This window comes from Budorcas taxicolor, chromosome 11 (genome assembly GCF_023091745.1).
Source record: "Budorcas taxicolor isolate Tak-1 chromosome 11, Takin1.1, whole genome shotgun sequence".
Classification (NCBI taxonomy): domain Eukaryota; kingdom Metazoa; phylum Chordata; class Mammalia; order Artiodactyla; family Bovidae; genus Budorcas; species Budorcas taxicolor.
Window position 1 is genome coordinate 152,224,966 of NC_068920.1, and position 24,375 is coordinate 152,249,340.

Below are 24,375 nucleotides of genomic sequence, written 5' to 3' on the forward strand. Positions count from 1 at the left end.
GAATGTGATGGGGATAATATATTTACCCCATCCATATGACGGGGATGTTTTGAGGACTGAATGAATTATATGTAAAGGTGTCTCGAAATACGGTGCTGGGCATACAGTAAGTGCCACATGCATGCACATGCTCAATTGTGTCTGACTTTTTATGACTCCATGGACTCTACACTGCCAGGCTCCTCTGTCTATGGGATTTTCCTGGCAGGAATACTGGGAGGGGGTTGCCATTTCCTCCTCCAGGGGATCGTCCCGACCCACGGATCAAACTCGCATCTCCTGAGTCTCCAGTACTGCAGGCAGACCCTTTACCACTCTGCCACTGACGAAGCCCTAAGTGCTATGCAAGTATTTGCTATTACTATTTTTAAGAGGGTAGGACGATCAAATTTTCACTTTATGAGCTATCGCTTCTTCAGTTCAGTTCAGTTGCTCAGCAGTGTCTGACTCTTTGTGACCCCATGGACTGCAGCACGCCAGGTCTCCCTGTCCATCACCAACTCCCAGAGTTTACTCAAACTCACATCCATCATGTCGGTGATGCCATCCAACCATCCCGTCCTCTGTCGTCCCCTTCTCCTCCCACCTTCAATCTTTCCCAGCATCAGGGTCTTTTCCAATGAGTCGGTTCTTTGCATCGGTGGCCAAAGTATTGGAGCTTCAGCTTCAGCATTAGTCCTTCCAATGAATATTCAGGCCTGATTTCCTTTAGAATGGACTGGTTGGATCTCCTTGCAGTCCAAGGGACTCTCAAGAGTCTTCTCCAACACCACAGTTCAAAAGCATCAATTCTTTGGCACTCAGCCTTCTTTACAGTCCAACTCTTACATCCATACATGACTACTGGAAACACCATAGGCTTATAAGCTTCTTAAAAATTAAAATATAATCACATGCAACATTATATTGGGCTTCCCAGGGGGCGCTAGTGGTAATGAACTCACCTGCCAGTGCAAGAGACGGAGGAGATGCAGTTTCCATCCCTGGGTCGGGAAGATCCCCTGGAGGAGGGCATGGCAACCCACTCCAATATTCTTACCTAGAGAATCCCATGGGCAAAGGAGCCTGGGGGGCTACAGTCCATTCGGTCTCAAAGAGTCAGACACGACTGAAGTGACTTAGCACGCACGCACGACACTGTATTAGCTTCCAGGTAGTACAGCATAAGTTAAGTGTTAGTCATTCAGTCGTCTCCGACACCTCGCCACCCCATGGTCTATAACCTACCAGGCTCCTCTGTCCATGAGATTCTCTAAGCAAGAATACTGCAGTGGGTTACCATGCCCTCCTCTAGGGGATCTTCCCAACCCAGCGATTGAGCCCCGGTCTCCTGCATTTCAGGTAGATTCTTTACTATCTGAGCCACCACATAATGACTTAATATTTGCATATATTGCAAGATGATCACCACAATAAGTCTAGCCAACACCTCCCACCTTACATAATTAAAAAAAATTTTCCCCTTGGGATGAAACTTTTAAGATATACTCTCTCAGCAACTTCTAAATATACAATACATGGCTGAGTCCCTTCACCATTCATCTGAAACTGTCACAACATTGTTTGTTAATCGGCTACATGCCAACACAAAATAAAAAGTTTAAAAAAGAAAATAAAAAATAAATATACTATACAGAGTATTATTCACTACAGTCACCATGCTGTACATGATATCCCTGGGACTTACTTATTTTATAATTGAAAGCTTATACTTTTGACCACCTTCACCCATTTCACCCCAAATATTTTTATTTTTTTTGTTTGTTTTGTCTTTAGTATCTTTTGTGTACATACATGATTGTGTATCGTTAAATAAAAGGTCTGTGGTTCAGAGAAGTCAAGAGCCCTGTGAATCACAGTCAGGAAGCGATGTCAAAACATCAGGAGGGAAAAACAGTAAAGAGCAAGGGTGGGGAGGCAGGGAAGCCTGAGATGACTCCAGGGACCCGGGCCATGAGCCTGGGCGCTTGCTTCCTGAAGTCCCCATGGCACAGTCTGTCGCTGGGTCCACTGGGCTCGGGCTGGCTGGTTGGCCACGGACAGCAGTTAGTTGCTGATGCTGCCAGGTCGGTGCTGACTCCACCGGAAGCGTGCTGAATGGAAACTGACCAAGAAGCCAGTCTCCTCTGAGAACTTGGCCTGGCAGCCAAATGCCTGCCCAGGAAGGCCTGATCGTTCACACCAACAGAGTAAGATGGAGACCTCCTGCAAGCCCCAGGATTTCAGCCATGGGTTTAAATTTCAAGGAGAAGTGTGATGGTGTTGACATGTAAGGAATTACTTTTACACACCTTTGATCACTCTGCAGTGCTGCAGCACTCTAAGCGAGCCTGATGGTTGGAAGGCAAGCTGGGCGGAGTTTTACAAAGAAACTCTTACTGTGCCCCTGGAGGCCAGCTCCGCAAGCCACTTTTCCTTAAATAAATACCATTTCCCTTCCCGCTTTACTTCACTGGTATACCAGGTGGCCTGGACAACGGGACCTTTGGTTAAGCTCTTGGATGGGTTCCTGGCACTGTTGGCCCGGTGCCCCCTTCCTGACCTTGGTGGGAAACTTCCCTGCTTCCGTCATGAGCCATAGAGGGGTGATGGAGGCGGGAACAAGCTCCCCTGACTGTTCCCCCAAATCCACCTTCCCCTTGGGGATATCTCACAAGTCACTGTCCCCACCATGGACAGGAGGGGAGTTTGATCCCCCTTAGTGCTCTGAACCAAATGAGGAGGGCTCTAACCCTCCTCAGCTCCCCCGAAGCCCAGATGCCAGCAGCCCCTCAAAGACTTTATTAATGAGTCGGAGAGAGGAGGAGGGAAATAAACACAAAGACGAGCTACCAGATCATTCTGTTTACAGACACTCTCATCCCAGCATGACAGGGCTCTTCCATGGGCCTTCAGCTGGCAGAAGACAGTGTCTCCTCATGACCTAGGAGCACAGCCAGGTTCCTCAGAGGCTCGGCCAACAGATCCCCTGACGGTGACCTTGAAAAGGCCGCCCTCTCCAGGGGAGGCCTCACCTATGACCCATGAAGTCAGGACAGCTACCCTGCAACCTCAACACAACAGCTTTTCAGGATCTCAGGATACAAGCCCATAAACTAAATAGCCCAGAGACTTACGTCTAAGAAATAGTAGGGTTTCCAACACTGGAGCATAAACATCTTCACCCATCAAGTGGGGGTTAGAATAAACCTCTCTGGTCCAGGATTTCCCAGACTCCAGTGACCAGGGAACTCTTTAAAAATTATAGCGTACTTGGAGAACACCGGAGGAGCTCACATATATTCAGGTTAATAATGTGGACTGACTGTAATTTTTTTCATTTGGCTGTACGAGGTCCTAGCTGTGGCATGTGGGATCTAGTTCCCTGACCAGGGATGGAAACCCGGTCTCCTGCATTGGAAGTGTGGAGTCTTAGCCACTGGACCACCAGGGAAGTCCCCCGACTATAATTCCAATGTATGAGATATGGTGATATGGTGACGTTAATCGAGGGTGACAGGAGTCAACATGTATTACAACATTAAACGTACAACAGTTAATCTGAGAGTCCATCTACTTTTTTGCCTTCGACTTGAATCCAAATAGGCATCATCTCTTGGTCTGCGTTTTGCCTGTATCATTCTGGAAGTATCCCACGGTTATCTAACAAAGGTCAGGAGCCGCAGAGATAAATCTGAGTGGCTTTACTCTGATAAATCATTTTATTCCAAGCGTTAAGCCCTGTCTAAAGATCTAGAAGTTACTTCAAGCATGTTACACAGTGGGAAAGGAAAGAATAAGAGAAAGAAGTGACCATCTCTTGAGCATCTCCTGCCTGGTGCTCCGTGGCATTCTTATTTAGCCCTCTATCTCATATTCATCGACCAATAGCCCCAGGGCAGTCATTGCCTGAATTTCATGGAAATAATTCAAGGCCACATGTGTAGCTGTGAACGGCATCACTGCAGGTGTGGCCGGCTTCAGAACGCAAGCTCTTCCACTAGGCCACTTTGGAGAGGGGAGCGGGGGTATTCAGCCTCAGTCCATCCGTCCCGACTTGTGTACTATCCCTGCCTTCCTACTACGCTAAAAGTGACGTGAGGGCGAGAACTGCGTCCAGTATGTTCACCACAATCATCTCAGTGCTGAGTACAAGGCCAGAGGCCGAGAGCTCAGCAGACATGGGCACCATTCTGAAATTTCAGAAAGGCTGTCATAGGGTCTATAGGGAACATGCCTGTTCCATGGGACCACGAGGGGCCAACTGTATCCAGTGGGGGCAGGGAGGTAGAAAAGCCTCAACTCACGAGACTTCGCTGGTGGTCCAGGGGTTAAGAATCCACCTTCTGACGCAGGGGACATGAGTTTGATCCCTGATCCTGGAAGATCCCACCTGCCACGGGGCAACGAAGCCCGTGCACCACAACTACTGAGTCTGTGTGTCCCGACAAAGGTCCTGCATGCTGCGACTAAGGCCTGACGCAGCCACAGAAAGAAAGACGCTCCAGAACCAGAACAACATAAAATTGGAAATAATCCTTTCCATTCAGTTCAGTTCAGTCGCTCAGTGTCCGACTCTTTGCGACCCCATGAATCGCGGCACGCCAGGCCTCCCTGTTCATCACCAACTCCCGGAGTTCACCCAAACCCTCGTCCATTGAGTCAGTGATGCCATCCAGCCATCTCATCCTCTGTCGTCCCCTTCTCCTCCTGCCCCCAATCCCTCCCAGCATCAGAGACTTTTCCAATGAGTCAACTCTTCGCATGAGGTGGCCAAAGTACTGGAGAGCTTTAGCATCATTCCTTCCAAAGAACACCCAGGACTGATCTCCTTTAGAATGGACTGGTTGGATCTCCTTGCAGTCCATGGGACTCTCAAGAGTCTTCTCCAACACCGCAGTTAAAACGCACCAATTCTTCGGCGCTCAGCCTTCTTCACAGTCCAACTCTCACATCCATACATGACCACTGGAAAAACCATAGCCTTGACTAGACGGACCTCTGTTGGCAAAATAATGTCTCTGCTTTTGAATATGCTGTCTAGGTTGGTCATAACTTTCCTTCCAAGGAGTGTCTTTTAATTTCATGGCTTTAGTACTTATTAAAAAGAAAAGGTCTAAATTTAGGAATGTTTTAAAACCTAGAACAGTCACAAGGTGGCATGAACCACCTAGAAAAATATCAAACTGCCCATTTCTGAAGATGATAACCTATCCAGGCACAGAGGGGATTCACCCAGAAGGTTGCAGTGGGAAAGTTCCCTCAGGTCCTGTCCGATCCCTATGGTTCTTTGGTACCAGCTTCTTCAGCTCTAGGCCTAATCAGTATCTCTGATGTGCGGTGTGACTTGGCCAAGGCACCTTCCCTCTCCAGGCCTCAGTTTCCTCATCTGTGCAACGGAGGTCTCTGTCTGCTTAGGGCTACCAGCATTCTCCCTCCACACTCTGATGAGCAAGGGTTATGATGAGACTGCCAGCAGGATGGGGCTGTGCCCTGAGAGGGCACAGACGCTCCTTCCTCCCACCGACACCCTCCTGCATTCTGGCTTTGAACGCCGGAGGCAGTGAGCTGAGGCCACTTCCCTACCCAGGCAGAGGATCCTATCAGGGTCATCCTCATTTCAAGGTGGGAATCAGGGAAGCTGTAATGTAGACGTAATTCTGGAAACTGTTCAAAAAATTAAACACCTTCAAGCAATATAGCAGGATTTGTGTTTGAAGGAAGAGGGATGAAAGTGTTTCTGTTCCCTCGAGATGGACCCATGGTTCTAAATGAGGCTGGTGCTGCCACCTAGGGAGGGTTTGGGGAATTTCCAGGAGCGTGTTTGCCTACCACAGTGAGTGCAGAGTGTTGCTGGCATTCGGTGGGCAGGGGCAGGCCCACCACAGTGCACGGGGCAGTTGGGAAGAGAAAGATCTATTTGCAATGGACATGAAGAGAGCTGAGACCCCAGCTCCAGGTCACATCAAACCCAAAGAATTTTCCACACAATTTAAATGGAGCATCAGAATTTTCCAGGGAGGCAACATTCATGTAAACAGAGGGAAAATTATACTTTGCCCTCTTTTTTTTTTTTTCCTGGTATTTTGTCAAGAGTTGTTCATTATTTACTGATGACTTCGTGGCTTATGGTATCTGAGTCACCCATACAATGTGCAGTGATTCCTTATGAAAAATAGCTTGAAATGTCAAAAATTAGGAAATCTCAAATATATATATGCATGTTTGTGTGCTTGGACTCTGTGACCCTATGGATTGTAGCCCACCAGGCTTCTCTGTCGGTGGGATTCTCCAGGCAAGAATACTGGAAACACTGGGGTGTGTTGCCATTTCCTACTCCAGGGGATCTTCCTGACTCAGGAATCAAACCCAAGTGTCCTGTGTCTCCTGCATTGGCAGGTGGATTCTTTACCACTGTATATATATATATATATAAGTCCATGGGTTTGCAAAGAGTCAGACACGACTGAGTGACTGAACTGAACTGAGATATATATATATACACATACATACATACACAGAGGGAGAACAGGGGAGAGAGCAGTTATGTTTAATCAAATTGTCTTATTTTCTTATACCCAAATGTATTCATTACAGGTAGAACCAAGCATCTGATCACTTCCTTATGTCGTTGAGTGTAACAGTGCCAAAGTATTTACTCATTAAAATGTATGACATATAGAACTTTTCCTTATTTTCTGTTTTAGAGAATTATTTAGGGGGAGTTTGATTGTTTTTTTCTATATGCGTAGGTTGATTGTATTTCATTTCAGGATAGTCAAGGGGATGTCACAAAATATTTTTTATAAAAGGAAAAGGGTGTTGGAATAACAACGCTGTAGCAGCAAGCACACTTAGCACCCACCAGAAGAAACTAGGGCTGGCTCCTTAGAGATCTGGATGATTTCAAGCCTGCTGTGGGGGAAACAGAAGAAAAGCCTGAAGCATCTTTTTGGGGCAAAAGTAAAAGAGTGTTCAAAAGAGTCACAGGGAGGGACACTTCCCTGGTGGGGCAGTGGTAAAGAACCCACCTTCCAATGCAGGGGATGCAGGTTCAATCCCTGGACGGGGAACTAAGACTCAACATGCTCGAGGGCAACTAAGCCTGTGCGCTGCAACTCGAGAAGCTCACGTGCTGCAATAAGACCCAGCACAACCCCCTCCCAAAAAAGAGAGAGTCATGGGGACTGCTGACCCAGCACAACCCCCCCAAAAAAGAGAGAGAGAGTCATGGGGATGCTGACCCAGCACAACCCCCCCAAAAAAGAGAGAGTCATGGGGACTGCTGACCCAGCACAACCCCCCCAAAAAAGAGAGAGAGAGTCATGGGGATGCTGACCCAGCACAACCCCCCCAAAAAACAGAGAGAGAAAGAGTCACGGTGACTGGTGACCCAGCACAACCCCCTCCCCAAAAAAAGAGAGAGAGAGTCACGGGGACTGCTGAAAGGACACAGGAGTCCACTGGCCAAATCTTGGATAATTTGAACATTGAAATAAATAACAATAGTAAAGGATTGCAATCCATTCAATAAAATAAGATTCCACAAGTCCACACTAATAGGCTGCTGCTGCTGCTGCTAAGTCGCTTCAATCGTGTCCAACTCTGTGCGACCCCATAGACGGCAGACCACCAGGCTCCCCCGTCCCTGGGATTCTCCAGGCAAGAACACTGGAGTGGGTTGCCATTTCCTTCTCCAGTGCATGAAAGTGAAAAGTGAAAGTGAAGTCGCTCAGTTGTGTCTGTCTGCCTTTTAGCAACCCCACGGACTGCAGCCTACCAGGCTCCTCTGTTCATGGGGTTTTCCAGGCGAGAGTACTGGAGTGGGGTGCCATTGCCTTCTCCAATAGGCTGCATACGTAGTTAAATAAATGAGAAGGTCAAGTTCTTCCCTACAGTAGAAACTCCACTAACAAGTGTTGGAGGAATGATGGAATTAGATAATCACCGTCTGCCAACCATCACAATAACTGATTCAAGCAAGGATCATTAATAGAGGTTACAAGTAGATGTGAAAGTTTGAGGAGTAATAGCATAGTATTAGATTAGAAAGAGAGAGAAGAGTACATTTTCAGTGGAAATCTGGCAGACACTGCCTTAACCAAACAATTGAAGTTAACATCACCAGTAATAAGACACGCTGACACCATGCACCCCCAGAGATGAGACCCCTGAGAAAAACACAGCACTGCTTCTGCACTGGCCCTGCTGAACACGGATGTCCCCTGTAACCATGAGGAAGCCCCAGACAAACCCAGACGGAGGGGCAGCCTGCTCAGTAACTAACCTGCACTCGTCAAAAATGCCCATGTCATGAAATGCACAGAGAGACAAAGAAGCCCTTCCAGCTTGCGGGAGGCCAACCAGATACGACAAAGAGATGAAACGTGTGATGAGGGACTTCCTGGTGCCACACACCAGATGGTGGGACGATGGTCCAAACCCGCATAAATTCTGGATGCGGTTAGACTACCTGGTAGTCTCGGTTTCATACTCATTTCACAACGTTGACAATTACACTGTGGTCATGTAAGAAAACACTCTTTTACTGAGGAAAGTCACGTACAAGAGTCTAGGGATAAAGGGACATGATATGCAACTTCTTCTCAAAGAGGAGAGGGAGAGAAAGGGAACGTAAATGTGGAAAAATGTTAACATTTGGGGTCGAGTGAAGGATGTATGAAAATTCTTTGTATCGTTCTTACAATTTTCCAGCAAGCCTGAAATTCATCAAAATAAGACATTAAACAAAAATAGAAAGGTGCCTTTAGGTCCAAGAGGATAGAGAAACAGTGTTGTTAGTTAGATCCATCTCAGCCAAAGAAATGCTTGTATCTTAGTCTTCTGATGCTTCTAGAAAGTGTAGGGGGGTAATTTCAGAAGGAGGGGGGAAGCAGGGGGGCACGTTTGGGTGACAGGAAAGGACAAGAGAGTGGTTTTATTAATGAGGCCAGAGAATTCGATTACAGCCCCTTTCTAAATGCGAATCTCTCCTTTGCCTCTCCTTTCATCAGGACTCCTCCAAGAAGCAATTATACAGAAAGGAAGTGGAGCGAAAGAGCAGGAGGGAGTTTTTTCTTTTTCATTTCTTTGGCGATGAGGGAAGAAGGTACAGGCAAGAGCAATTTTCATAATTTCCCTTTGAAACAGGCTCTGAAGTCAAGACTGACTCCACCACTTTCTTGTAGAAAATGAGACATCTCAACTCAAGTGATGAAGGGGACATCACCCAGAACTTCTGCAGAAAGAAATGAAAGGACAGAAATTGAAGGGTGAGAGATGACCTTTTACTCGCTTTGGGAAGCAGGGTTTTCTTGACCTTTAAAATAGACTCCCAGAAAAATGTTTACCTCTTTCACTTTTCTTTTTTTCTGTAAAGCTTGCCATTAGAGCGGGGGCGGGGGGAAACACATTAAGGCAATGGCACACTAATGATCATATGCATTGCAAAACTCCACATAACGGATCAGTATTGCAAAGCAGCAAGATTATAACAGCTGTGATTTAAAACGCTACATGCACTGGGGGCCCGATTGAAGTTTAGAAAATTAAGCAATAGAGCTTCTACTCTTAAACAGTATTAATGCGCAGGGCTGTCTTGGGAAGGGGAAGGGTGGTGGGGAAGCTAAAGGGAAAAAGGAAGTTAAGCCAAGCTGGGATGCCATTCTGTCAAAGAGAAATCTTAGCTCTTTTCCTCGCCTAAATGATCTATCATTGAATAATGAGATAATTAGTCTCAAGACTAGATTTTTCATTAAAAATTAAAATAAGTCCATTTCCACAGTTCCCATAAGCCAGAAACACCCAGAATGCTTTATCTAACTAAGCATTCCTGGTTCCAGCTTAAATTTCTGTCTGAAGACTGCAAAACCTTTTTCAGCATTCCTTCATTTCAAATGCCTGCAGGTCCCCTTTGTGCTGGATTTGGGGGAGATGGAGATGAACGTAACCAGGTTCCAGCTCCCCGGGGTCCCTAGTCTAACAGGGCAGCAGATAAGTCGAGATCCATTCACCGAGGGGTACAAGGTTCTCATAGCATTCCTCTGGCCTACCGAGGCAAGGAAACCGAGGCTCAGAGGGACTCACTTACCCAAGGTACATATGGAGAAAGTGATGACAGAAGAGTTTTAACCTAGTTCCATACTGACCCCAAGCCTTTGCCTCATTCTCAACCAGGAACACTGAAAGAAAACGCTGAGTTTGGGGTCTCATCACTGAGGTAGAATTGAGGCTCAGAGGAACGGTCCCTGGGTCAGGGCGGCAGGGGAGGGGGCAGGGAGGGGGAAAGGATTTAGCAGAAAAAGTCTTCATAGGTTTGTTGACATCACCTCTGACACAGGGAAACTCAGTAAGAATTTGTCAAGTAGACGAGCTTAAGAAGGGAATCCCCAGCCAAAGAAATACCCACGAGGGGCGAGAGCCTGGGCGGGTGTGAATCCTTCTGAATGGGCATTGGAGGGAACCAACAGGAAGGATGTCTTGGCTTAGCCAATATTTGCCCAGACCACAGGACGACTCTGGAAGGAAGGTGCAGACATGGCTTCAGTCACTCTCCTCGGAGGGGGCGGGTGCAGATAAGGGGACTGTCACTGCCCAGAGGGCCCGGGGCGGGGCCCAGCCAGCCTTGAAGGGCAGGTCCAGAAGCATTCATCAGCTGCACTTCACACCCCAGGCTACAGTGAGCCAGCTTTAGCAAGAAGATGATTGACTACATAAGGCCGACTGAAACCCGGGCAGCAAAAATTTGTGCAGAATGTTAACTCCAGCGGGGAGTTTCATGGATGTCCAGAAAAGCCATACTCACTGAATCAAAGAAGATTCAAACTGGAAGGGACCCAGAGATGCTGTACAACCATCTCCTCTTGCAGAGGAAGCACAGAAGCCTCGGGGATGAGGAGACAGATGATTTGGCCAGATTCCCAGAACCAGTTAAGGGGTGGCACCAGGATATGACACCAAAGGCACAAGTAACAGAAGCAAAAATCAACAAGTGGAAATATAGCAAACTAAAAAGCTTCTGCACAGCAAAAATATATATATAATAATGATAATAAAATGAAAAGGCAGCCTAGGAAATGGGAGAAAACATTTGCATACCATATATCGGATGAGTGATGAATATCCAAATTACATAAGGAACTCATAGAACTCAGTAGCAAAACAAACAAACAAAAAACCCAAATAATCCAATTTTAAAATGGACAGAGGACTTGAACAGACATTTTTCCAAACAAATGATATACATGTGGCCAAGAGGAATATGAGAAGCTGCTCAGCTAATCATCAAGGAAATACAAATCGAAACCACAATGAGAGGCCACCTCACACCTCCAGGTGACAATGTAAGTTGATAGTCACTATGGAAAATAGTATAGAGGTTCCTCAAAAAATTTTTAAAAAGAACTATCATATGATTCAGCTATCCCACTCCTGAGTATATATCTGAATGAATTAGAATCAGTATCTCAAAAGGTTGCATGCATCACCATGCTCACTATAACACTATTCACAGTAACCAACACATGAAAACAGCCTTAAATGTCACTCATTGAGTGAACAGATAAAGAAAATCTGATACATAGGTATAGCTATGTATCCTTGTTAGAGTTTTGTACGTATACACACACCCCCCCCCAAACACATAGAAGAATATTGTTCATCCAGAAAAAAGAAGGAAATCCTTCTATTTGCAACAACCTGGATGGATCTTGAGGGCATTATGCTAAGTGAGATAATACAAATATTGTGTTATTTCCTTTAGATAGTGAGAAAGACAAATATTGGATGATGTCACTTAAATGTGGAATATTTTAAAAAGTCAAATTAACAGAAACAGAGAGTAAAATAATGGTTGCCAGGGGCTGGGGGATGAGGAAAATGGGCAGATGTTGGTCAAAAGGTGCAAACTTCCAGTTATAAGATGAGTAAGTTCTGGGGAGCGAATGTACAGAGTGGTGACTATGTTAACTACTTATGTACCCGAAAATTGCTAGGAGAGTAGATGTTAAATATTCTCACCACAAAAAAAACTGTAATTATGGGAGGTGACGGATATGCTAACTAACCTTATTGTGGCCATCATTTCACAATATATATGTGGACCAAATCATCGTGTCGTACATCTTAAACTTACACAATGTTCTATGTCAATTACATCTCAATAAAGCTGGAGGGGGGAAGAAAAATAAAGAGAGGAGCCAGGAATTGAGCCCCAGGTGTCCTGACTCTGGTCCAGCATTTCATCCCACATTAAGGGATCACATAGAAGCATTTCCTGATGTCCTCCATTTCCCCATCTTTCCCACTACATGTTACTCTGGTTTCCATAACACCTTGCACTTAATTCCATCACAGTCTTTATCAGCTTGGACCATCTATCTCCTCTGTTAAGCAGAACCCTCCCTTTTAAACAGAGACCCTCAACTTTCAGCTTTGACTCTCCAGTCCACCAGTGCTGGACCCACAAACGAGAATCAGCATATATTTGTTCATTAAAGGAAATTGGGACAGTCAGAAGACATAGGTCTCAGTCATGGCTACACATACCTGTAAGCCATGTGACTCTGAGCAAGTTACTTAGCCCTCTGATTTTCAGCTCCCTCATAAATAAAATGATGAATAAGAACACGATGCAGTGGAAAGAAAATGAGATCTAGACCCCAAAAAATGCCTGAATGAATGACTGAGTGATCACCCTTCTATATCAGAAATCACAAAGGCAAGGATACATCTAACTTGTTTTGTATCCCCAGCATACCTAGCTGGTCTCAGGAAATGTTTGAACTAAACCAAGTCAGAGATCTGAGGGGACTAACAGTTATAGAGTCATGGTACAACCATGGGCAAGTACCTTCAACTCTGAATCTCTATTTTCTCATCTGCAAATCGGAGGTAGTGATACCTCCCCAAATTGAGTGAGGAGGAAAAAATATCAAGTCTATAAAAGGCCCTTGGCAAACAGCAAAGCCCTGCACAGATGCCAGTTTTCTCCTGGGCTATTCACAAGGACTTTGTGGTAAGCACGACCTAAGGATGTAGGTCCAGATAGGGGCAGCATCTTGAGTTTCGGATGATACCATTTCTCCAATAAACAAATTGAGCTGTTAAGTGAGGGGGCACAAGAACAGCAGGACAGATCTAAGCAGGAGGTGAAGTTCTATTCTGGGCAACAAAGAAAATAAAACTTGAAGCAGATGGGGAGGTGAAGACAAGGCTCCTACAGAGTCTCTGCCAGCAGCCCTGAATCATCTGCCTTCTTCTGACAGCTGGAGTCCCCTGGCTTCCATCTCTCATCTTTCACTAGTTACACACGACCCTGGGCCACTGCTTCAGCCTCCCAGGATGCCATGCTGCACCAGCAGAAGGCATTCTGGCCTCCGTGTCAGCTCTCAAGATTGCTGAGGATGCATGAGACCTCTGGATGTGGGTGGGGGTTGGGACATCACAGGGGCATCACTGACCACCCGAAGCCCTCACTGGCTAGCATCACTTTGGTGAGTTCTTCACGGCTCAAGTCAGGCCTGCGAAGCTGTGAAGCTGACAGGCTGGGTCATGCTGATACCCTTGGCTGCAGAGAAGCTAACTTTTGATGACTAAAGTCACGAGAGACGAAACTTTTAAACCAGAGTGTCTGCACATTAATCTGCAGTTCAATTTAGCAAATATACTTGAGTTCCAGCTGTGTGCAGGCCCTGGGATAGGCAACAGGCACACAAAGGTAAATAAGATGAATCCAGTTACTCACTGCTCTTGCGGTCCTTAGAGCAGGAGAGAAAGATAATTAGACGGGTGGTCACTTAGCAGTGTGACAGGCGTAAGGACCGTAAAAAGGAGGAAAACAAAAGTATACCCACAGCTGTGGGGGGCACAGAGTAGGCTTTATAGAGAAGGTAAAAGATGAGCAGCGGTCTGAAGAATTGGCAAAACATGTGAGGTGAAAGAAGGCAGCCTTGGAGGTGGGAGCAAGTGTTCCAGGCGCAGGGAGAACAGAGGAAGCAGAGGCTACGGTGCTGCTAAGGGCCTATGAAAGTTGAATATGGGACTTCCCTGATGGTCCAGTGGTTAAGAATCTGCCTGCCAATGCAGGAAACACAGGTTCCACACCTGGTCCAGGACATGCTGCAGGGCAATTAAGCCGGTGCACAACTACTTAAGCCAGCCTGTCCTACAGCCGGAGCTCTGCAACAGGAAAAGCCACCTCAATGCGAAGCCCACACACCACAGCTAGAGAGCAGCCCCTGCTCGCCGCATCTAGAGAAAGCCTGCGTGCAGCAACAAAGACCCAGCGCAGCCAAAAATAAATAAGTCATTTTTGTTTTAAAGTCGAATATGGAAGGAGACCAGGGAAGAGGTCAGAAATGGTGCGAGCTAAGGCTGCAGAGGTGGGAGGGGCTCTACATGGCAGGTGCAGGAGTTCAAGCTTCATCCTCTGGGCAAACCATCAGGTCGCCCAAAGTCAGCCATATCAGCATCTCGTGTGTATGAAGGGAAATGATTCAAGTCATCAGCTCACCAGCAGGTTCTTTGATAAGCGTGGAATCAGGACAAGGAATATCAGCTCCACATCACAGGTTTTCTTTCCGCCTTGACTCTGACCCACTTACAACTCCACATTTTCAGAGTTCCTAAACCCAGCAGAGAACATTGTTCTCTGGGGGGATTTTTTTTGCAAAGAATGCATTTGATTCAGCCTCAAGGAGCTGAATCAATAAAAGCTAACTGAGGATGGAGCCAGAGAGGAAAATGGAAGGACCCTATATTCTCTGGCTCCCTCCAAGAAACTGCAAAACATTATTGGACAGGTTTGGGGGCTTGATTTGCTGAAAAATTCTTCTGCGACGAAATGCAAACTCCTTTGCCATAATAAATGCTGTTGTGATAACAAAACTGTACTTTTCTCAAATACCCAGATGGAAGACCATATGCAAAATAAACTCCAAGGATTTTTTTTTTTTATTGGCCATCTGCGCAAATTGGAAAGAAAGCCAGCATCCTCCTCTAGACTTCCCAAAAATTTCCACTGAGAATCCTACTTTCTTCTGCCTAGTGCCGCCTGCTGATGGTATTTGGGTACCGGTTTTGCAAACGGATTGCAGGGTGGGGCTGGGCAGGGGGAGGTGTGGATCTCTCCCCTCTCTTGAACAAAGTTAATTTAATCCTAATTAGTGTGAGAAATAAAATACCCACAAATTGCCAGGTTTTAGAAGGCTTTACAACTACTCATACCTCTTCCTGTTGTTGGCAGGAATTCCACAGCAACCCCCCATACACACTCACACCTCTCAGGACTCACTTCCTAGGCACTGGGAAGACACTGTGTAGCCTCACAATTAAGTGTGCAGTTAATGAAGCCTCACGTTTGACCCTACATGTCATAAATTTAAGTGTGCATGCATGCGTGCTAAGTCACTTCAGTCATGTCCGACTCTCTGTGACCCTATAGATTGTAGCCTGCCAGGCTCCTCTGTCCATGGGATTCTCCAGGCAAGAATACTGAGTGAGTTGCCATGCCCTCCTCCAGGGGATCTTCCTGACCAAGGGATTGAACATAGGTCTCCTGCATTAGTAGGCGGGTCCTTGACCATCGAGCCACTTGGGAAGCCCCAAATGTAAGTGCACATACCCTTTAATGCAGCAATACCATTTTGAGATTTCTATTTGAAGGAAATGCTGGTGCAGGTGTATAAAAATACCTGTAGGAGTGTGTTCCCCTCAGGTTGAACCAAAAAATATGAGAACTACATCACATTCATCAACAGGGGAATGCTTTTAAAAGATAGGGTGCATTCGTACAATGGAATATTATGTGGTAGTGACATGGGGAGATGGCTCAAACACATCCAGTGGGGCAAAGGCGGGCTAGAGAAGAGAATAATCGCATGTGTTAAAGAAACAAGGCTGTGCATGTTACAGTGTATGTTTATACACAGGAAAAGCTGGAAGGTTACACACTACATGTCCAGTAATTTCTGAGGGTAGGGACATTTTCCCACTTTTAATTTATATATCTTATATTATTTGAATTCTTAATATGAATACATTTGCTTTGTGTTAAAACAAATGAGATATTAAAATAAGAATGTCAGGAGTTTTATCACGTTTGCAACCAAAAAAGCATTTCATCATCAAATATTCATTGAATGCCATCATCATTCTGAAGTTATAGAGGCACTTCCCCACACAGCAGCAGATGGAGAAATGGGACTGAAAAGAGGAGGGACTTGCCTGGGACCGTGTAAGGAATAAGTGACCACGGGGCCAGGGCTTTCCAGTAAACAGCAATGGAGGAGCGGGGGGCGGTAGTTATAGTCCTACTCTGCTTGTGCCAGACCCTGAATCAGCAGGTTCTAAATCTGTGCTATTTTAGAAGACAAAGAAATCCTCCTTTATATTACAGAACAATCCTCTTCTAAGTACCTTTAGCTTCTCCCACCTGAAACAACCCAAAAAATGGAGAAAATACATTAAACAATGATTTTCAAGGCACTGGGACACCAAGCAACAAAGAAGAGTGATTTCTGAGAGACGGGGATCAAACGATGTGATTGTCTCTGTTTATCATCTTGTGAGAGATTCTGAGCTGTAGCACAGAGAGAGAGAGAACTCCAGTGGACAATCTGAGTTGAGGAAATGAAACTATGAGTCAGGGAAATTAGGGCAGCCAGAGTTCTTAGGGAAGAGTACTGGAGAGACTTCTGCACAAAGAGAGATCCACCGAGACCTGGGTGTCCACCGAGGGTCTCCCTTATATATTTAGCTGAGTACAGATCAGCACATGCAAGAGTGGAGACCACCTGAGGCCAACAAAAGAGGATTCGAGGCAACAGTGCCTGAAACCACACAGAACCTGCAGTAGTGTCTGTTTTTACCGACCAGACTGGAAAACGCCATGATGCACAGAGTACTGCGTGGAGTCCACATAGGATTCTTGCCTCAGTGGAGAGGGATAACTAGCCTGAGATGGAGCACTACTCCAGTCCTGCCTAGCAGACTTTGAAAACAAGACTCCAAACCTATTTCCATGTAACTTAATTGGATCCCACAACAAAGTTCAAGAATATTTATGAGAATACAAAAGTATTCAACATCCCAATAAGGTAAGATTCACCACATCTGGCATCCAGCTAAAAGTTATCAGGCACAAAAAGAAGCAAGGAAATATGAGTCATAATGCAGAGAAAAACCAATGAAAACAGGAGAAAAAGGACACATTATATAAAGAAGATCAAAGATAAAAATGAAAAAAGATTTCTTGTCAGAAGCAATACAAGCAAGAAGACAGAGGAGTAATATATTAAAAGCACTGAAAGAAAAAAATGTCAACCAAGAATTCTATACCTAGAGAAAATATCTTTCAAAGTCAAAAGCAAAATAAACTTTAACAAACACAAACATTGTAAGGATTCATCACCAAAAGATTCCTTAACACAAAAAGTACTAAGGGAAACTCTTTAGACTAAAGAAAAATTATACAAACAGAAATGTGAATCTATAAACTCCAGTACTTTGGCCACCTGATGCCAAGAACTGACTCATTTGAACAGACCCTGATGCTGGGAAAAATTGAAGGCAGGAGGAGAAGGGGATGACAGAGGATGAAATGGTTGGGTAGCATCACCAACTCAATGGACATGAATTTAAGTAAACTCCAGGAGTTGGCAATGGACAGGGAGGCCTGGCGTGCTGCAGTCCATGGGGTCACAAAGAGTTGGACATGACTGAGCGCCTGAAATGAACTGAACTGAACATAAAGGAATAAAAACCACTGGAAATGGTAACCATATGGGTACATATATGATTTTTTTCTTGTTGTTATTTAAATCTCTTTAAAATACAATAGATTGTTTAAACAAAAATAATAATAATGTATTGTTGGGTCTATAATATATGTATAAAAGTAAAATGTATGACATTAAAGCATAAAAGCCAGGAATGGAAAGATGGGAGTATAGTATTATAATATTCTCATACTATAAGTAAAATGACATAGTAGCATTTAAAAAATAGATTGTCATAAGTTAAAGATACATACCATAAATCCTAAAGGAACCACCAAAAAATAAAAAACCAAAAGAATTAAAACTACAAAGCTAACAAAGGAAGTAAATAAAACTGATAAATTTCTACCCACACTGATGAGGAAAAAGAAAGAACATAGATTACAAATGTTAGGAATTAGAAGTGACATCAGTAAAACTTCTGCAGATAGTAAAAGGATAAAAGGTAACATTATGAGGACTTTATGACAATAAAAGTGAAAACAAAAAAAAAGGACAAATTCCTTGAAAGATACAAACTGTCAATGCTTATTCAAGAGTAGAAAATAGCTTATGTCTGTTAAAGAAATTGATTTTAAAATGTTAAACAAAGCATATATTCCTAAGGCAAATTCTACTTCGTGGTGACATATTATCCTTTTTATATATGACTGACTTTGACTTACTGAAATTTCATTTGGTATGTCCGAATCTATATTCATGAGGAATATTGGTCTGTAGTTTTATTTTTTCTTTTTAGCAACATCTTTGTTTGACAGTGAGGTATTGGCTTAAAGATTGACATGCATATTATCAGAATAGAATAGAGAATTCAGGAATATACCCACACATACTTGAGCAACTATTTTCAATGTAAGTGCAAAAGCACTGGGGGGAAAGGTTATTATTCTCATCAAATGTTTCTGAAGCTGTTGGATATCATCTTTAAAAAAAAGTGAATCTACATCTCACATCATGTTAAAAAACTAACTCAAAACAAATCACAGACCTAGACTTAAAACTACAAACTTGTAGACACAAATGTAAGAGTATATCTTGTGAACTTGGGTTAGGTAAAGATTCCTGCTACACGACACCAAAAGTATGATCCATAAAGGAAAAAGTCAATCAACAGATTCATCAGATTTTAGAACTTGCTCTTCAAAAGATTCTATTAAAAGGATGAAAAGACAAGGTACAAACTGAGAGAAAATATTTGTAATTGGTATAGCTGATAAATACATGTGTTCAAAATATACAAAGAACTTTCAAAATTCAACAGTAAAAATAACTCAGTTCTTAAAATGAGTGAAAGATGTGAATAGATATTTCATCAAAGTATACATTTGGATGACAAATAAGCACATGAACAGATGCACAGAATCCTTAATAATTAGGGAAATACAAATTAAAACTAATGAGAAACCACTGCACACCTGTCAGGATGGCTGAAATTAAAAAGACTGACTATTACCAAGTGTTTGCAAGGATGTAGAAGAATTAGAATTATCATACGTTGCTGTTGGGAATACAAAATGGCACAACCTTTTTTGGAAAACAATTGGTAATTTCTTTAAAATTAAGTGGACACCTATTCTGTGATTCAGACATTCTATTTCTAACCTTTTATTCAAAAGAAATTAAAACATATGTCTACACAAACACTTATACAGGAATGTTCATAGTATATTTATTTGTAACATTCTGTAACATCCAAAACATGGAATCAATAAAAATATTCAGCAGCAATTGAAGGTGTAAACAAACTGTGGTAAATACATTTACTAGAATACTCTTTACTAACAAGAGCGCTTCCCTGGTGACTCAGATGGTAAAGAATCTGCCTGCATTGCAGGAGAGCCAGGTTTGATCCCTGAGTCAGGAAGATCTCCAGGAGAAGGGAATGGTTACCCACTTCAGTATTCTTGCCTGGAGAATTCCATGGACAGAGGAGCCTGGAGGGCTACCATTCATGGGGTTGCAAGAGTGAGACATGACTGAGGGCCTAACACTTTCACTTTCACTAATAAGGAATTAATTATTGATGAAACTACAACAGGATGAATCTCTAAATAATTAGGTTGAGTAAAAAAAAGCCAGACTCTCCCACCCTCAAAACACATACAGAAAAGTATCTGTATGATTCCATTTATAGAAAATTCTAGAAAGTACAAACTAATCTTGACTGAAATTACATCCACGGTTGCCTGGCGATGGGAGGTAGAGGGCAGGGAGGAGAAGAACGAAAGGATTACAATGGAACATGACAAAACAGTTTGGAGTGATGGATATGTTTATTATCTTGGTTGTGATGATGGTTTTACACATTTTTACATATATCAAAACATACCAAACTGCACACTTTAAATATTTTCAGTTTAACTGTACCTTAATTAGGGCTTTTGTTTTTTTTAAAGTATGAGACAAATAAGCTATCTGCACAGCCTCAAAATATCTCCCCACAAGATAATTAATGATTACAATGGAAAAATCATATCTGTACAGGAGAGAAACTTAGTAGATACTACCTTAACTAAGTGATCAAAATTAACATCACCAGCATTAAGGCATCTTGACATCCTGTGTCTGCTGACAGACTGTATTGAGAAGGTCATAACATTACAAAGATGCCAAGGTAATTCAATGTGGAAAATGAAAATCCTTTCAGCAGGGAATGATGAAGCAACTGAATATACATATGGGAAAAGTAAGCTTCGATTTTAATCTCATGCTGTACACAAAAACTAACTTGAAATGGGTCACAGGCATAAATGTAAAACTAAAAGTATAAAGCTTCTAGAAAAAACAAAACAAAGTTTTCACAACCTTTAGTTAGGCAAGAGTGTCTTAGGCATCATGCAAGAAGCACAAACTATAAAAGAAAAGAACTGATACATTCAATGTTATAAAAATTAAAAACAAGGAGCTCAGATCCGGTGCTCTGTGACAACCTAGAGGGACGGAATGGAGTGGGAGTTGGGAGGGAGGTTCACGAGGGAGGGGACATGTGCGGCTGCACGCATGCTCAGTCATGCCTGACTCCTTGTGACCGCATGGACTGCAGCCTGCCAGGCTCCCCAGTCCATGCGACTCTCCAGGCAATGATACTGGAGTGGGTTGCCGTTTCCTCCTCCAGGGGATCTTCTCCACCCAGGGACTGAACCCACAACTCCTGCATCTCCTGCACTGGCAGGTGGATTCTTTTCCACTGAGCCACCTGGGAAGCCTGGACATATGTATACCTATGGTTGATTCATGTTGATGTTTGGCAGAAACCAATACAATATTGTAAAGTAATTATCCCCCAATTAAAAATAAATAAATTTTAAAAATTAAAAATATTTGCTCTTCCAAAGACAGAATTAAAAAGTGAAAATTCAAGGTTAAGACTGAAGAGCCAAGTGTGAGAAAATATTCACAATATATTAATACACATCACAATACATATACAAAAGAGTTGTATAGAAAGAACCTACAACTTTAAAATAAAATGCTAAAAAAATGAGCAGAAGTTTGAATACACACCTAACAAAGGAAGATATTCACATGGCCCAAAAGCACAGCACAAAGATGCTCAATATCTAGTCATTGGGGAGGTGTAAATTAAAACCATAAAGAGATACAATTATACAATTGTATTAATATAATTATACAATTATACCTGAGTGTATAAAATTCAAAAGACTAACTATACCAAGTACTGGCAATGACACAGAACAAATGGAATTCACGCACTGCTGGAGAGAGTATAGAGTGGTCCAGCCACTTTGGAAAACAGAGGGACTTCTGGGGATGACAGCAATGCTCCTCTCACTTCTCTGGTTTTGAAGACATAGTTGGTATCTCATTTAAACTCAGCCTTGCAGAATACTTAAATAATGAGTTGTAGAAATGGGACAGAAAGGTATTCCACATAGTGACAATTGTCTGAGCAGATCAACAGAAGTGGGAAATTGAGGGGTAAGGATAGGGACCAGCCAAAATTTATTTTTTTAATTAACTGTAATTTGCATACAACAATTGCTCCCATTTTAAGTTAATAATTTGAAGAATTTTAAGAAATGTCTACAAACCCATGTAACCACCATTCCAGAGAAAGTTGCTTTTTCAAAATTACCATTTCAAGTTGTTTTTTTTTTTAAGTGTTTGGATATGGAATGGGTCACAGGAAAATTGATTCTGGAATAAGTTTAAAGCAAGAAGCTTAAAAGGTTCCCCCCCACCTCCCCCATTGGTCAGACCTACTCACTGGCCTTGAAACAAAGCCTGACCTCCCATGTTTCACGCCGCGAGACGCCGGGGAGACCACATCTTTGGGATTCACCCAAACAGCCCCAGTGCACTTGTGGGCTCAGCCGCCTGCTTCCTCTATGTCTTCCTGGCTCTTCAAATGCCCTGACTCTATGATTTAGCTCCTGATAACCATCCTCAGGCCTGTCTCCTGGTGTCAGGACCCACTTCTTCAGTTTACCTGTCATCCTATCTGTTCAACTCTGCCAGCTGCCCTGATCACTGCAATATCTGCTATGTCCTGTTAAGACACCCCCCGGGCCAGTCTCAGCTTCCTAGGGACCCCTTGCCCCAGTTCCCAGCACACGTGACCCAGGATCCAGTTGCAGCTGTCATAGAATTTACACGTCATGGGGATGGGGTACTACCTACCTGAGCCACAAAGAGCTGGAACTCGTCAGGCAGAATCCATGAGCGAGGGTAGAAGTTGTACTCCTCTGGAAAGAGATTCTGCATGATTCTCACGGCTCTGCTCAGTGTAATTTTCCGCACCATCTCCGTCATGCCTGGGGAGAAGAGAAGTTGTGGGGTTTCAACAACAGTGGGCCACTAGCTATAAAACAGCCATTACTGGGGACTTTTAAAACCACCCACCCGACACATTCACTTTTTCAGAAGGGATTTTTAAAAAAGGTATGAGTAGTTCTCCGCAGCGGTGATTCATGGTTTGGAAAGACCTGCCAAATTAATGAAAAACTTGAGGGAATAGACAGATCTTTTTCTTCTCCTTGTAAAAATGAAGCATCAATTTGAAAGAATGAGTTTCCACCTAGTTTATTATTCCATTCTTTGTCAGCCCCCTAGATAATGAATAAAGAGAAGAATTTATATCTTGCACTTAAAACTTAATATCCTCTTTAATTTTGGTCCACCACACATACCTCTGGGATTCTTTCCATCTTATACCCTGGAGAATATTATCTAGTGGACTCTGGCTACATTATGAGAAGCTTAATTAAGTTGCTTTGTTTTAATCTTTCATGAGTATTAAAGGCATAAAGTAGAAAAATATATACACCTTTCAGCAGAAAATCTGTCTCCTTGAAATCAGGACAGGAAGCAGAGAGGATATTACAGTATAATTTAAGGGGAAAAAATGGAAACCGTAGGAGTTCTTCAGTTATTTAAGTACTGACACTGACATTGATCAGATCTCATTAATTTGCCCAGAGGGAATTGAAAAGTCTCACTTATAAAACATTTTAAAAGATTGGTAGATTTTTTCCCTTGTAACATCTTTAGAAATGCTGACAAGAAAAGGAACTTAGTATATTTCTTAGCAAATTTTAGGCAAACAGGTAAAAATTAAACTTTAGCATGCTTACTTCCTAAGGCAAATATCACTGCTCAAAAAGAATAAATAAATAAAGGACACTAAAAATGGCCTTCACCCCAGAAGAGGCTACACAATTCCATTAATGACTTGAAATTTGCCAGCAAAGTAATTTTTACGAGAAAGTACAAAGTTCCACGTCAGCTTGGCCTGTCCAAATTACCACATTCCAATGGGCAAAGTCAGAATGCATGAGGTTTCTCTAAACTCCCATGTTCAAGAAGCCAAGGGTGAATGTTTGAGATGAAGGTTTTAATAAGCTACTTCTTGCTTCCCCCAGCATATTAAAAAGATCAACAAAAATCTAAAAGATCACAGCTTGAAGATGTCAGGTTCTTACTTCTTGTTTAGAAGGAGATAGGGAAGGATTAAGTAAGAAATAAAGGAGATTTAAAGGTACTAATAAACTGTGCCCTAACATGGATTCTCTGATATTACAGAAAACACTGAGGACACTTTCGGAACTTCTAAGAAATCGGTATGAGTTCAGAAAATTAGAGCTATTTCCTTTTATTCCCCCACAAAATTAGAAGTTTTGAGTTACAAACGGGAGCTGAACACAAAGTACACAAAATTCCAACTTCTTTGGAGACTGCTTAGTTGAATTTCAAGTTTTAGTTTTAGTATTAAACTAAAAGCCTTCATAACAGACTGTAATACAGTGTGCATATGTGCTAAGTCATTTCAGTTGTGTCTGACTCTTTGTGACCCTGGGGACTGTAGCCCTCCAGGCTCCTCAGTCCATGGGATTCTCCAGGCAAGAGTACTGGAGTGGGTTGCCGTGCCCTGATCCACCAGATCTTCCCGACCCAGGGATCAAACCCATGTCTCTTACGTCTCCTGCACTGGCAGGTGGGTTCCCCATCTGGGAAGCTCCCTATAATATAGCATCTTGCAGCAAATACATGATGGGCCAAATAGTGCTGGGGCGGGTTTCCCCATTTTAATGGCCCTGTGACGGCAGGGAATGTTTGCTTGCAGAAATCCCTCGGCCTGTGGAAGGACTCGCACAACACA

At 43.2% G+C, this 24,375-nt stretch overlaps 1 protein-coding gene across 1 annotated transcript in view; it reads right to left on the reverse strand.

Annotated features, from left to right (window-relative positions):
* TTLL11 (tubulin tyrosine ligase like 11) overlaps positions 1-24,375 on the reverse strand; it is a 266,686-nt gene that overhangs the window by 179,114 nt on the left and 63,197 nt on the right. Inside the window, exon 3 of the mRNA XM_052648686.1 lies at positions 22,398-22,531. Within this exon, the coding sequence (XP_052504646.1) occupies positions 22,398-22,531 (134 nt within the window). The remainder of the gene's footprint in view (positions 1-22,397; positions 22,532-24,375) is intronic.